This window comes from Crocuta crocuta, unplaced genomic scaffold, assembly GCF_008692635.1.
Source record: "Crocuta crocuta isolate KB4526 unplaced genomic scaffold, BGI_CrCroc_1.0 scaffold125, whole genome shotgun sequence".
Taxonomy (NCBI): Eukaryota; Metazoa; Chordata; class Mammalia; order Carnivora; family Hyaenidae; genus Crocuta; species Crocuta crocuta.
In genome coordinates this window covers 8,124,651-8,138,794 of record NW_027531143.1, presented here as the reverse complement: position 1 = coordinate 8,138,794, position 14,144 = coordinate 8,124,651, and the positions used below count along the sequence as shown (strand labels likewise).

At 38.0% G+C, this 14,144-nt stretch overlaps 1 protein-coding gene across 3 annotated transcripts in view; it reads right to left on the bottom strand.

The window, feature by feature from the left end:
- Positions 1–14,144, bottom strand: part of DNAI3 (dynein axonemal intermediate chain 3) — a 73,181-nt gene that overhangs the window by 19,075 nt on the left and 39,962 nt on the right. For all 3 annotated transcript variants that reach the window (XM_077771120.1, XM_077771117.1, XM_077771119.1), the window contains 3 exons: positions 13,210–13,283; positions 7,293–7,434; positions 5,865–5,952 (listed from right to left, as the gene is read on the bottom strand). In XM_077771120.1, the coding sequence (XP_077627246.1) occupies positions 5,865–5,952; positions 7,293–7,434; positions 13,210–13,283 (304 nt within the window). The remainder of the gene's footprint in view (positions 1–5,864; positions 5,953–7,292; positions 7,435–13,209; positions 13,284–14,144) is intronic.

Sequence of the window (14,144 nt, the reverse complement as noted above, 5' to 3'; positions counted from 1 at the left end):
AATAGTTGTACTACAAAGTGTCAATCAACAGTTCAAGAAATAACTAGGTACAGCTAATCACATTGTTCCTACTAAAAGATATTATTCATAATACATTTAGCACGAGGAAAAAGGCATTTTGCATCTGTTTAATATAGAAAATTAAAATCATTAAAATATTTATTTCAAATTCTTCACTCTCATTTCAATAATGTATATTAATATACTAGTAGAGTAGAGCATATATATAATTAGTAAATAAATACATGGTCATTGGCAATAAATGCTCAAAAATTTTTCTTGAGGGGGTTCAAGATGGAGAAGTCTGGAGCCCTCTGGTCTAACAAGGAGAGCCAAGAGCCTCATCCAGGGGTCACTACTGGTAACACAAAGGAAGAGGCAAATGTGATATGTGCTATAAGGAAAGACCTAATTCGTTTAGTGAGAGACTGGATGTAGGGAACTGAGGAGAGAGACAGGGATGACTCAAGTTGTGTTCTGGACACACGGACATTGAGGGATTAGGTTGGGTTCAAGCCCAAGAGATAGCAAGAGGCAATGTGGAGGATTTTCAGCAGTGTAAGAGTAGACCCAGTTACTGAGTGGAGTGAGGAACGAGGAAAGCATACACCTGAAATTTGAGTTTGAGGCATATCCATGCTGAGAGGGCAGCAGAAAAGAGGGCAGAGGAGAGAAACTGAAGAAATGTTAGGAAAACCACAAAAACCAAGGCTGGAGCTCTGAGAAAAGGGGCTAAGTCGATAGTGTTTAATGATGGAGAGTTAAAGTGAATGAAGCCAGAGAAAAATGTTATCATGAACTGTGTTTCCTCAGACTTGACTGGAATAACTTGCATATTTATTAAAATCAACTTCTTCCTCATGGATTTTCCACCTGTGGATTTCCATCACCAGGGCCCAGCATAATAGTAGCAGCTAACACTGAATGCTTACTACCTGATACATACCAGGTACTGAACTGTGTGCTCTACACGCACCATTTCATTCAATCCTCACAATAACTCTTAAGGTAGATAAGCATTAATTCTCCTTCAAGGATGACAAAGTGAGGCTCAGAGAGATTAAGTAGCTTGCCCAAGGTCTCACATATGGTGGCTTACATTTATTGTGGGTTAACAAAGAGCTGTTCTTAGAGCTGTATATGTATTAACTCACTAATACATGAGAGCTTATCTTCTCAATACTCCATGAAGTTGTTACCTTCATTATTTGCTTCCCTTATCTTCACAACTCACTTTTCAAATAAGCTTTTTTTTTTTGTTTGTTTGTGTGCTTTAAAGTAAAGCACAGAGAGGTATAGTAATTTGACCTGGTCAAATAATAAATTGTGGCTTTGGAATTCAAACCCAAACTCCAGAATCCACATCCTTAACCACTATGCCATAGTGCTTAGGAGAATATAACGGAGGCTCTGAAGGCAATTACAGAGTAGGAATTCCAAAAACATTTAGAGCAAAGTCTTCTGCAACAGAATAAACAAAAAGAACATCTTAAAGTGACTACTTAGAAGGGACAGGCTGTTAAGGATCGAACATGGCAGGCAAAAGCCACGTAGCCTACAGCCGCTAGGTGGCAACAGAGTACCAGACAGTGAGCCTGAGAGTGCTCCCAAGAGTGTGCCAGTGGAATAGCTGAACTTGTGATTCTTGCTGGAGGGGAGGGGAAGGACAACCAATAGAGACTCAATATACAGAATAAGGTCAAGAAGCATATGACCAAGTGTGTTCTAGTCAGTAGGTTCAAGTCTAGCCAGAGCAGGTGGATAGCTGGCAGTGTGTCCTAAGGAGATTCAAAATAACATAATGAGATCTCAAATACAGTTCTGAGAACCGGCCATCAACACAAGAGGCTGACTACAACCACGGTAACTGCCTTTAGTGATAAGAGGCGTGTGTTAGCGAGATCCATTAGATTACCAAGTGAAATTTAATTTTCTCCAGGACTTGTGATGATAATGCCTGCCAACATGGACTTCTGAACACACGTAAAGGGATACAGCCAATTAAAGTCTCAGCTGAGAATCGAAAAACGTATGTATGTCCCTTCCCTTTGTGAACTGATTTAGCCAAATACACCATTCTCTAAGAAATATACACAAAAAAGAAAGAAAGAAGAAGAAAGAAAGAAAGAAAGAAAGAAAAGAAATATCCACCGAATGACTTCATCTGTAAAGAGAACATTCATATGATGGGGAGTATTCCTGTTTGGTGACATTTGGGGCATGTTTCAAGATTCATTTTAAATAGGCCCTCCCTTAGGTGGATGCAGCTATTTGTCTATATCAGCAGAATGTAAGCTCCATGGGAGCAGGGAATTAGCTTTTCCCAGCTATAGCCTCAGAGCCTGGCACTTTGCAAGAGTTTGATAAATGTTTTCAATAAACACAGATATAAAGAGATAACAGTGTAAAAATTGTTCTTTAAAGAATGAAGGGATTACAATTACTAAATCACAGCCAAGTGGAGTTTATCCCAGGAATGCAGGGCTAGTTTAACATTCAGATATTCATCAAAGTGATTCGCCATATTAATAAGCTTAAAAAGAAAAAAAAATGATCACCTGCAAAAATGCAGAAAAATCTTTTGACAAAATCCAACATTAATTTGTGTATAAAAGGGAACTTCTTTAAACTGACAAAGGCTTCTATGAAAACCCTACAGTGGACATCATACTTAACTGTGAAAGTCTAAGTGCTTTCTCCCTGAGATCTGGAATAAAACAAGAACACTCTCTCCTAGAGTGTTCCAGTGTAACCAGGTAAGGAAAAAAATCATACAAATCAGAAAAGAAGAAGTAAAACTGTCCTTATTTACAGATAACATTATCATCTACATAGCAAAAATCCAAATGATCTTATCATCTATTTAGAGAACCTAAAAAAATCTACATAAGCCATGATAACTAATGTGATTTTAGGAAGAGTGCAGGATACAAAATCAATACTCAAAAATCAATTATATTTTTATACACTGGTAATGATCAATCAAAAATTAAAAATTTGAAAGTACTATTTACTAGAGCACCAAAAAATGTGAAAGACTTAGAGACAAATCTATCACAAGAAGTGAAAAACCTGTACATGAAAACTATAAAATGTCACTGAGAAATTAATGACCTAAATAGAGAGATATACTGTACTTATGAGGTAAAAGACTGTATGGCAGACACTAAATTCTCATAATACTGATTTAAAGTTTTTACACAATTCCAATCAAAGTCAGAGCAGGCTTATCCAAGACAAAAGATACAATATCCACATGGGAAAGCAAAAAACCTAGAATGGTCAAAAACTATTTTGAAAAAGAGAAAAAAATTTGAAAGCACTAACTTCAAGACTAATTACAAAGCTACAGTAATCAAGACAGTGTGGTCTTGGTGTAAAGATAAGACATATAGATCAATAGGACAAAATAGAGAGTTCAGAAATGGACTCACACATATTTGGACAGGTGATTTTTGACAAAGGTGCAAAAGCCATCCAGTGGAGAAGAACAGTGTCTTCAACAAATGGCACTGGAACACCACACACCAATGACCTCTGACCCATAATTTGTGCAGAGAAAAAAATTATCTCAATAAGGATCATAAACTTAGTTATAAAACTGTACAACTTCTAGGAAAAAAGTAACCCAAACTTGGGTTAAATTCAAAACCAAAATCATGACCCATGAAAGAACAAACTGATAAACTGGGCTTCCTCAAAATTGAAAACTTCTGCTTTTCTCAAGACTGTGTTAAGGGAATAACACTTAATATTTCACAAATTGGAAGAAAATATTTGCAAATCATGTATCTGATAAATGACTAGTATGCAGACTATATTAAGAGCTCTGAAAACTCCATGATAAGAAAATAAACAGCACAACTAAAAAATAGATCAAAGATATGGACACTTAACCAAAGAAGATACATAGATAAGTAGAAAACAATACATGCAAATATATTCAACATCTTTAGTCATTAGGTAAATGTGATAGAAAGCAGATCAGTGGTGGTCTGGGGTGTGGAGGTGGGAGAGGTGCTGGAGGGTGGGGTTACAAAGGGCATCTTTATATGGGTCACCTTTAGGAAGTGATGGATATATTCATTATCTCGATTATAATGATGGTTCCATGGGTTTTTAATATGTCAAAACATGTCAGAAGATGCAGTGATATCCTTACAATTGGATAAAAGCAGTAACATCCTCGTGATCATCTTTTTTCATTAATTTGAAAAGTAAAAGTAAGGTACTTAATGAGTTATTCTTATAAGTTACATTAGCCTCTCTCAGTTTTGGTTTCCTTAATTATAAAATGGTAATGAAACCCCCGGCTTGCAGGATTGTCATGATCATTGGTATCTGTTTTACTCACTGTTGCACTCCTGGGGCCTGGCATAAAATGAGAGTTTTATAAATAACTGTCAATGAATGAAACCATGTGTAATATTAATTAGCACAATACCTGACTCCTGGCTGAAATTCAATAAATTGTAGTCAACAGCTGAATACAAAGAAGTAGAGAAGAGAACCCGCCTTCGATTCCCTCTGGAATGAAGCAGGCCCAAATACATTAAAAAAAAAAAAAAACCTGCAATGTTTTAATACTGCTTAGAAAATGTCCATAAAAATATAGTGATTCCTTTTTTTTTTTTTAAAGTATGAGTTGTATCCATGAAAACACACAGTTTCAAAGTGAGTTTGGCCCAAGCTGGGTATTAAATGTATAATATGTTTGTCTGAGATATCTATCATTTAACTGAACATTCAACAATTTATAAATGGAAATTCATTTGATAAGGCAAATATTTGGAAAGTCCTTCAGTTCCTAGCGATTCTTGTACATTTCATTATGCATTGCTCTCAACCTGCAATATTCATGCATACCTTTATTTTAATAGCTTTGACATTTATATGCGTACACTTCAATTATTTCCACAAAGGTGTATGGGTTGAGTTGAGGTAGATTAAAAAGCCAATTGTTATTTCTCTATTCTGTTTTATTGTGGTGCTATACAAATATTAATTTTTTATTCTGATTAGGATTGGTAATTTCTTACATTTCATAACTTATTTTGCTAGACTCAAGATATGTTCCATTCTATGCCATTATTCTTTGAGCACACACATACTTATTAAGACAGCTTTGTAAAGTTTTTTAATGAGTTTTTAAACATATATAAATGTACTCAGTAAATGTTTATGAAACTAAACTGAACTGAAATCTTTCAAATCTTTGTGTGTGGTTAGGCAATTTTAGTGGGGTTGGCTATAGTTATAATAGCCTTTATAAAGTTCCATATTGGAGGGTTTGATTTTCTGTACTCCTTTTACAAATCAGACTATCTTAGGGGCGCCTGGGTGGCTTAGTCGGTTAAGCGTCCGACTTTCGCTTAGGTCATGATCTCGCGGTTCGTGGGTTCGAGCCCCGCGTCGGGCTCTGTGCTGACTGCCAGCTCAGAGCCTGGAGCCTGTTTCAGTCTGTGCCTCCCTCTCTCTCTGACCCTCCCCTGCTCGCGCTGTCTCTCTCTCTCTCCTAAAAATAAATAAAACATTAAAAAATTAAAAAAAAAAAAACAAACAAATCAGACTATCTTAGCAGCTATCTAACTCACTGTAGACATAAGGAACCATTAATACTCAAACTTTTACATGCCTTTTAAAAATGTTTTTTATTTATTTTTAGAGAGGGAGGGAGAGAGAGAATGACTGGGGGAGGGGCAGAGAGAGGGAGGTGAAGAGGACCCTAGCGGGCTCCACACTGTCAGCCCAGAGCCCAACCCCTAAAATCATGACCTGAACCTAAACCAAGAGTCAGTCACTCAACAGTCCACCCAGCCACTCAGGCGCGCCAACTTGCCTTTTTAATAAGGAAAGACAGTTACCTTGTGCTTTGTAAAGGAGATTGTCCTCACTCAGGCTGACCTTGGTTGGGCAGTGGTCTAAACTCGTGTCACCTTTAGACAGCCTTATCTTTTGGGAGAACATATAAGAAAGATGATTTCTATATGTCCTATGGGTGATTTATTCTTGCTTTTCCCTCCCTCCCCCGACGGCAGCTTCCCACCTCCCTCCCCTTGTTCCTTTTCCATTCTCTCTCAGACTTCTAGTTGCTTTTCCCCCTGGGACGGTGCTTAAACCATGGTTTCTAAAACCCTATGACCCAAGGGCACTTCTCCGGGAGCTCATTTCCAGATCCCAGGCTCATGTAAGTAATTTCTGAAAATATTGTGTATTCTGTTTCATAATACATCCTTTTTGGTTTTAATATAAGATAATGGCTTATTCTCCTGTTGCCTAAATCTTTCATTTAAAGGAACCTCCAGAAAGTTGTGTGGGGGCTTGTCATCTGCCTGGTGCTGCTGAGTCCTCCTGGGGAGTCACGTGCCCCTGAGCTCCAGAAGTGGCCCTGGGTCTGCACCAGAATGGGATGTTTTTCCCTCACAGTGTCTGCTCCACGTTTCTTCTTCAGGATGCTTGTCCACATGCTTCCAATTATTCTCAGGTGAGTTTATGTTTGCTCAGTTGTTTTTAAACTATTTACAGCTCAGTAAATCCTACCGCAGAAAATTCCTAATCCTCTCTACTTTCTAATTTCTAATCCCAGCTATTTCAGGAATATTCTCACCCCTCTGTGCCCTCTCTTCTATTTGGAGCAAATATATAATAATGTAATGTAATAATGATACTTGTACAACAAAGGAAAAAAGTATTAAGTTTGGAATTAGAGCTAGACATTCTAAAAAAGGAGAGTCATCAATATCAGAAGCCCTTTCATACTTTCCACACATATTCCATCCACAGCCATATCTTTCTCAAGTTAAAACTGCTTTTCTTCAAGCTCTTTCAGTAAAAGTACAAGCAATTTCTCTTCCAATTACTTTCCATTTTGTTCGGTCATAGATATTAAAATACTGTTTTTTTTACTAGATGTGAAATATGCAGAATTTTGCCTATATTAGGGGTCAAATTAGCTTTTCTGGCTAACCAGAGAGCCTACCAATTTATAGACAATTGCTCATGCAAATGAATAATTATTATAAAAACCATTGGTAAATTGCAGCTTGCTCATATAAAAACAAATATCAATCTTGAGTTCACAAAAATTGTGACTTTTGGCTTGACCTAGGCAGGCATCATAATAATCCTCAATGAAAGAATTTTGTTGGTTAAATAAATACATAAATTATAAAGTCTTATGTTAATTTGAGCTGCTCCACTTTTAGAGTGTGTGTATATATATGCATGTAAATGCATATACATTATGAAGTATAAGTAAGCTTATAGAACGGACTAAATTGCATGTTACTCACCTTAGTGAGAGGTTTCCAGGAGAGATCTAGATGCAGAAAAGTAGATGGTACATCAAAAGGAATTTCAATACTTTCTTCTTTCTTTTTCTCTACTGGTTTCTCTAAAGCTTTCTGTGGTCTGATATCCCAAAAACATATTGTGCTTTAAAAAAAATTCACATGTTATTTGATATAAATAAGAGCTATAGCCTTAGAACTACCATACTTCCTGCTGTTACACATAACAACGTAGTTATGGCTGTATTTTAGTATCTCTGAAAGTAAGATTTTTATGAACGGCACTGTTTTGTATCGTATAAAAAATTATACGGTTTATAAGGTTATTTGATGACTTTGCTAGTATTAACACTCCTATTATCGTATATGAGAATTGAGTTTGGAGACTTGACACCATCTTTTTTTAAACAAAGCAAACTTTATTGAAATATAACTCATATATCACATAATTCACCTGTTTAAAGTACACAAATCAATGGTTCTTAACTTTTCGCAGAGCTGTGCAATCATCACTATAGTCAATTTTAGAAGACTTTTATCACCCCCCAAAGAAATCTTGTACAGATTGACAGTCACTCCTTATTGCCCCCAACCCCTCCCACCAGCCCTAGACAACTACTCATCTACCTCTTGTCTGCATAGACTGGTCTGTTCTGGACACTTCATATAAGTGGAATCATACAATATATGGCTTTTTGTGACTGGCTTCTTTCATTTAGCACATTTTTGAAGTTCATCCATGTGGTAATACCTAACAGCAAATCATTTCTTTGGATTGCCAAATAATATTCCAGTGTATGGAACATACCACAGTGTATTTATCCAGTCATCAGTTGATGGACTATTATGAATAATGCTCCTCTGAACATTTGTGTATAAGTTTTGTGTGGATGCATGATTTCATTCCTCTTGGTATACACTGAGGAGTGTAATTGCGGGGTTATATGGTAACTGTGTTTGATCTTTTGAGGAACTGCTAGATTGTTTTCCAAAGCAATTGCATCCATTTTACATTCACATCAGCAATGTGTGAGGATTTGAATTTCTCCACATCCTTGCCAGCACTTCCTATTTTTTGTCTTTTTTATTATGGCCATCCTGGTGGGGGAAGTGGTGTCTAATCAAAATTGATTTAGATTTGGGGCTTCTGGGTGCCTCAGTCAGTTGAGCATCCAACTTCATGATTTTACAGTTTGTGGGTTCCAGCCCCATGTTGGGCTTTGCACTGACAGCACAGTGCCGGCTTTGGATTCTCTGTCTCCCTCTCTCTCTGAACCCCTACAAATAAATAAACATTGAAAAAAATTTAAAATTGATTTAGATTCACATATGCATGTTCTTTGGGTGTAATATGCTGGAAATCACTCTCTAATCCAAGGTCATGAACATTTATGCTTATGTTTGTTAAGATTTTCTTCTAAAAGTTGCATAGTTTTGCATCTTACATTTAGGTCTTTATTCCATTTTCACTTAATTTTTGTATAAGGTGTGAGGGAAGGTTCCAACTTCATTCTTTTGCTTGCAGATATCCAGATGTCCCCACACCATTGTTGAAAAAGATTAGCCTTTTACCATTAAATCGTCTCAGTGCTCTGTTAAAAATCAATTGTCCATAGGCATATGGGTTTATTTCTGTACTCTATAATTTCTATCTTTATGCCAGTGTCAGTACATCCGTCTCTACAGTTGTAACTTTGCAGAAAGTTCAGAGATCAGGAAGTGTGAGTCCTCCAACTGTGTTCTTCGTTAAGATTATCGCTTTGGGTATTTTAGGTCTCATTGTGGTTCGGATTTGCATTTCCCTCTTAGCTAATGTTGAATACCTTTTCATGTGCTTAGTGGCCATTTGTGTATTTTGGGGGAGAAATGTCTGTAGATAATCTGCTCAATACACTGGGTTATTTGAATATTTATTGTTGAGTTGTAAGAATTTTTCATATTCTGGAGAGAAATTTCTTTTTTTTTAAATTTTTTTTTAATTTTTTTTTTTAATGTTTTTATTCATTTCTAGGAGATAGAGAGACAGCATGAGCAGGGGAAGGCCAGAGAGAGCTGGAGTCACAGACTGAAACAGGCTCCAGGCTCTGAGCTGGCAGTCAGCACAGAGCCCGACGCGGGGCTCGAACCCACGAACCGTGAGATCATGACCTAAGCGAAAGTCGGACGCTTAACCGACTAAGCCACCCAGGCGCCCCTCTGGAGAGAAATTTCTAATCAGATATATGATTTGCAAATATTTTCTTCTATTCTGTGAGCATCTTTTTAACTTGTTGATAGTGCCTTTTGAAGCACAAAAATTTTGGTGAATTTCAGTTTATCTTTTTTCTTTTATTGCTTGTGTTTTTGGTGTCATATTCAAGAGATTTGATATATATTATATAATGCAAATATAATATATAATATAAATATATGCATATTTACAGCAAAAATACATACATAGGCAATGGTGGATTAATATGCTTTGTACATAGTAAGCATCCAATAAACATTATTCCCCCCCCTTCCTTACAGGTTGACTATAAAAATCAAATAAGATAATGTATGTGAAAATTCTTTATAAATTTCTACACTTCCATATCCCATTGTTTAGCCATATATTTTTTATTAATGGAACTTTATTTTTATTTTTTAAGTTTATTTATTTTGAGAGAGAGAGTGTGTGAGTGGGGAAGGGACAGAGAGGGAGAGAGAGTTCCAAACAGGCTGTATACTGTCAGCAGAGAGCCCAACTCAGGGCCTGATCTCACAAATCCTAAGGTCATTGACCTGAGCTGAAATCAAGAGTCAGATGCTTAACCGACTGAGCCACCCAGGCACCCTGGAATCTTATTTTATCTTTTTCTATATGAAAGACCTTGGCATGGCTGAAGTATAAAGATTAGAACTGGTAAGTTTTCCAATAACTAAAAGTTCACTTTTCTAAATGCACTTTTTTTTTTTTAATGTTTTATTTATTTCTAAGAGAGAGAGAGAGAGAGACAGCGTGAGCAGGGGAGGGTCAGAGAGAGAGGGAGTCACAGACTGAAACAGGCTCCAGGCTCTGAGCTGGCAGTCAGCACAGAGCCCGACGCGGGGCTCGAACCCACGAACTGCGAGATCATGACCCAAGCGAAAGTCGGACGCTTAACCGACTAAGCCACCCAGGCGCCCCTAAATGCACTTTTTTTAAAACAACTTTTGAAGGAATTATTTCCAGAGCATTCTAGAATATTTCCAAATTAAAGGGCCATCATTATAACCAACAGTCAAGAATCCATATCTTAATTTTTTTAAATGTTTTATTTATTTTTGAGAGAGAGAGACAGCATGAGCAGGGGAGGGTCAGAGAGAGAGGGAGACACAGAATCCCAAACAGGCTCCAGGCTCTGAGCTGGCTGTCAGCACAGAGCCCGATGTGGGACTCAACCCACCAGCCATGAGATCATGACCTGAGCTGAAGTCAGACGCTTAATGGACTGGGCTACCCAGGCGCCCCAGAATCTGTCTTAAATATAAAACATGTAATATTTTAAGTCTGTTCAGCATTTGTAAATATTTTCCAAGGCTGGTGAAGAACAGTATAGCTTTGCATTTTGTTGTTTATAATCAACATCATACCATAAGCACTTCTCCATGAAATCATAACAATATTAATTGTGTAAATATTCCATATGACTCTATCGGTGGCCCTATTTGGCTATAATCCCCCACCCTCATGCCCTTTTTCTTTTTAGCAAGAACATTCTAATGGTTGTTTGGGGAACTGCCCTTCCCCCGTTGCATGCAGTCCAGTTGGAGTTGTCACTCAAGGTGCCCTAATGTTACCTGCCTGGCCAAAGGGGTGAATTTGATAGAACAAAAGTCAGGTTAGAACTGATTAGTTCAGATGGAAGGAACTAGGCATTCATTCCTGCTACCAAATCCATGGGGCTGTTTCTGAAGCCTGTGTCAGCTCTTTTTTTTGACTCAGCAATGCCATTACTTACTACCTATTGTATAGGATGTAGTTGTATTATATACATACATACACACACGTACACACACACGCACACACACACACCCCCCTTACTATATGAATAGTGATTTATTGGTAGCTAATGTGTTTGCCTTCAGAGCCTCATTTTCTGTATCCATAAGTATTTTTGGGGGTAGTTGTGAATATAAAAATAGTTAACTTATTAGTATTGGTGTAAACTTCCAATAAGTTGATTTTATCCCCTTCAGTTAGCCATAGTCAATTTCTGTTGCTTGCAGTCACAGAACCTTACCCGATATGTGTCCACAGGATTAATCATGTCTCCCCCACCCTTTGCCCATGGCTGCTGTTCATGTCACATATACCTTCATCTTCCACTCCATAGCTGTCAGCTTCTATGGCTTAAAGTGTCATTATTTCTATTAGGGTTAAAGCTATTTGGAATGGACAAGTTTTGCCAGTATTTGGATGCTAGATAAATAATATTACTCTTTCTATTTCCTACTTCATTGTGAATTTTTAGTTCCAGAAATTGGGAGGTGTGATTTTACTTAAATGAACATTCTTCAACATAGTTATCAAATTGTTTATTTAAAAAAGTTTATAAACATGCAATAAAAATGTAAAGCTTTTGGGATGCCTGGGTGGCTCAGTCGGTTGAGTGAAAAATATTTTTTCAACCAGCAACAATCTATTCTGTCCTATTGTTATATTAGGTTTAATTGCTACAATAAAGATTATTTAAGGAACAGAAGAAAATAATGGTTTTAGAAGCATCTAAGAAAAAAGATATATTGTATGAAAACATTTTAGGTAATGTTTAAAATAAGACTGTGAGATTATGAATTGTAAGATATATAAATGTGATCTTCCTCCAGGATTCTAGCAGAGAGCTTCTCATTTTTTAAAAAATGTTTTATTTATGTTAGAGAGAGAAAGAGAGAGAGACAGAGCATGAATGGGGGAGGAGCTGAGAGAGAGGGAAACACAGAATGTGAAACAGGCCCCTGAGCTGTCAGCAGAGAGCCCGATGCAGGGCTTGAACTCACAGTGAGATCATGTCCTGAGCCAAAGTGGGAAACTCAACAGACTGAACTCACAAACAGTGAGGTCATGTCCTGAGCCAAAGTGGGAAACTCAACACACTGAGCCACCCAGGCAATCCCCCCTCTCTCCCCAGAGAGCTTCTAAAACCCTTGGAATTTCCTAGATGTGTGAGTGTGGTAAAGGTGAGGTTTGTTATGTTAATAAAGGGACCTTTGGAAAACACCTAAGCATGGAGGCTGGTTACCAATGGAGCCAACCTTGCAATTTGAGAGCTGGAATTTTCAGTTCTACCCCCTGACTTCCAGGGAGGCGAGAGGTGCTGGAGTTCAGTCACCAATGGCCAATTATTCTATCAATTGTACCTGTGTAATGAAGCCTCTGTAAAACCCCAAGAAGACAGGCTTCAGAGAGCTTCCTGGTTGGTGAACACCTGGAGATTGGGGACAGGTGAGTACCAGGAGAGGGGATGGTAGCTCTGAGCTCTTTCCCTAGACCTTGCCCTAAGCATCTCTTCCATCTGGCTATTCCTGAGTTACATCCTTTTATATGCCAGTAACCTAGTAGGTAAAATGTTTCTCTGAGTTCTGTGACCTGCTCTAGCAAATTAATCCAACCTGAGGAGGGAATCTTGGGAACTTCCAATCTGCAGCAAGTCAGTCAGAAGTACAGGTAACAACCTGGGCTCCTGACTGGCCTCTGAGGTGGCAGGGGAGAGGGGTGGTGGGGGCGGGGGGCTGGGGGGGCAGTCTGGTAGGACTGGACCTTAACCTGTGAATCCTTTCAGATAGTGTCAGAATTGAGTTGAGTTATAAAACACCCAGCTGGTGTCCTGAGCATTGCTTGTTAGAACTGTGGGGAAACCTTCCCCATCCCCTACCCCCACATCGAATTGACCCAAGAACACTAACAATGACCTACCAATCAGCCGAACATGTGACAAGTTGGCAGCATATTCCATTTCGATTCTCAAAGACAGAACCCATTCTGTTAATCTGTTTTTTAAAAACACAAGAAGTAAGTTCTGTGTACCTAGAACAGTAATGACTTTTCTCATAGCTTTTTGCTCTTTAAATATTTTCTGGTTTTAATTTTTATTAAGGGAAGATAACACTGTCACAGAAACTTGGAGGATAGGCTTTAAAATAAAATTTAATTCTGCCATATTTTTCCAGTCTTTTTTCACATAAACATTTTAACATAGTTTTAATCAGCATGCATAAAAATTTCTATCCTTAGATTTTTCAGTTGATATCATTTGAACATTTACCTATGTACTCATAAATCATTTTAATAGTCTTATATAGATGGTGTGTCATAATTTCATGACCCATTATGATTAGAAATAATTAGAAATGTAGGCTCTTTCGTCTTTTACTATTGATGGTGGAATAAAACATAGGAGTTTTTATGAGATTGTTAAGCAGATAAGGTCAGTGGAGAAGATGCTTAGTGTTACATTGGATACCAACAGCCACCTAGCACAGTTAGTGGCTCCTCAGGGTCCTAGAAGGTCCCAAATTCCAAGCAGCTAGCTTTGAAACGAGATGAAAGGTTTTGTGGCAATCTGTGAAAGTGTGACTCTTGAATCCATAGGGAAACGTGACTTTCCCCGTTCCCTACTTTTCTGGAAGGACTGATGAGCAAAATAGTAAAACAAAGGCAGGGACTCTGGCAGCAAACAGTGAGAGTGGGGGGTGGAAGGAGGGAGATAGGTGCTGTACTACTACTGCCTGCAGGCAGCACAGGAATTAGGACTCTGGAAACTTGGCTGAGGCCACCACAGCCGGAACCCTCTCAGGTTCCTAACTGCTGCCAACTTCTATTCAGATCTGATAAGCAACCCAGAGTCTGTG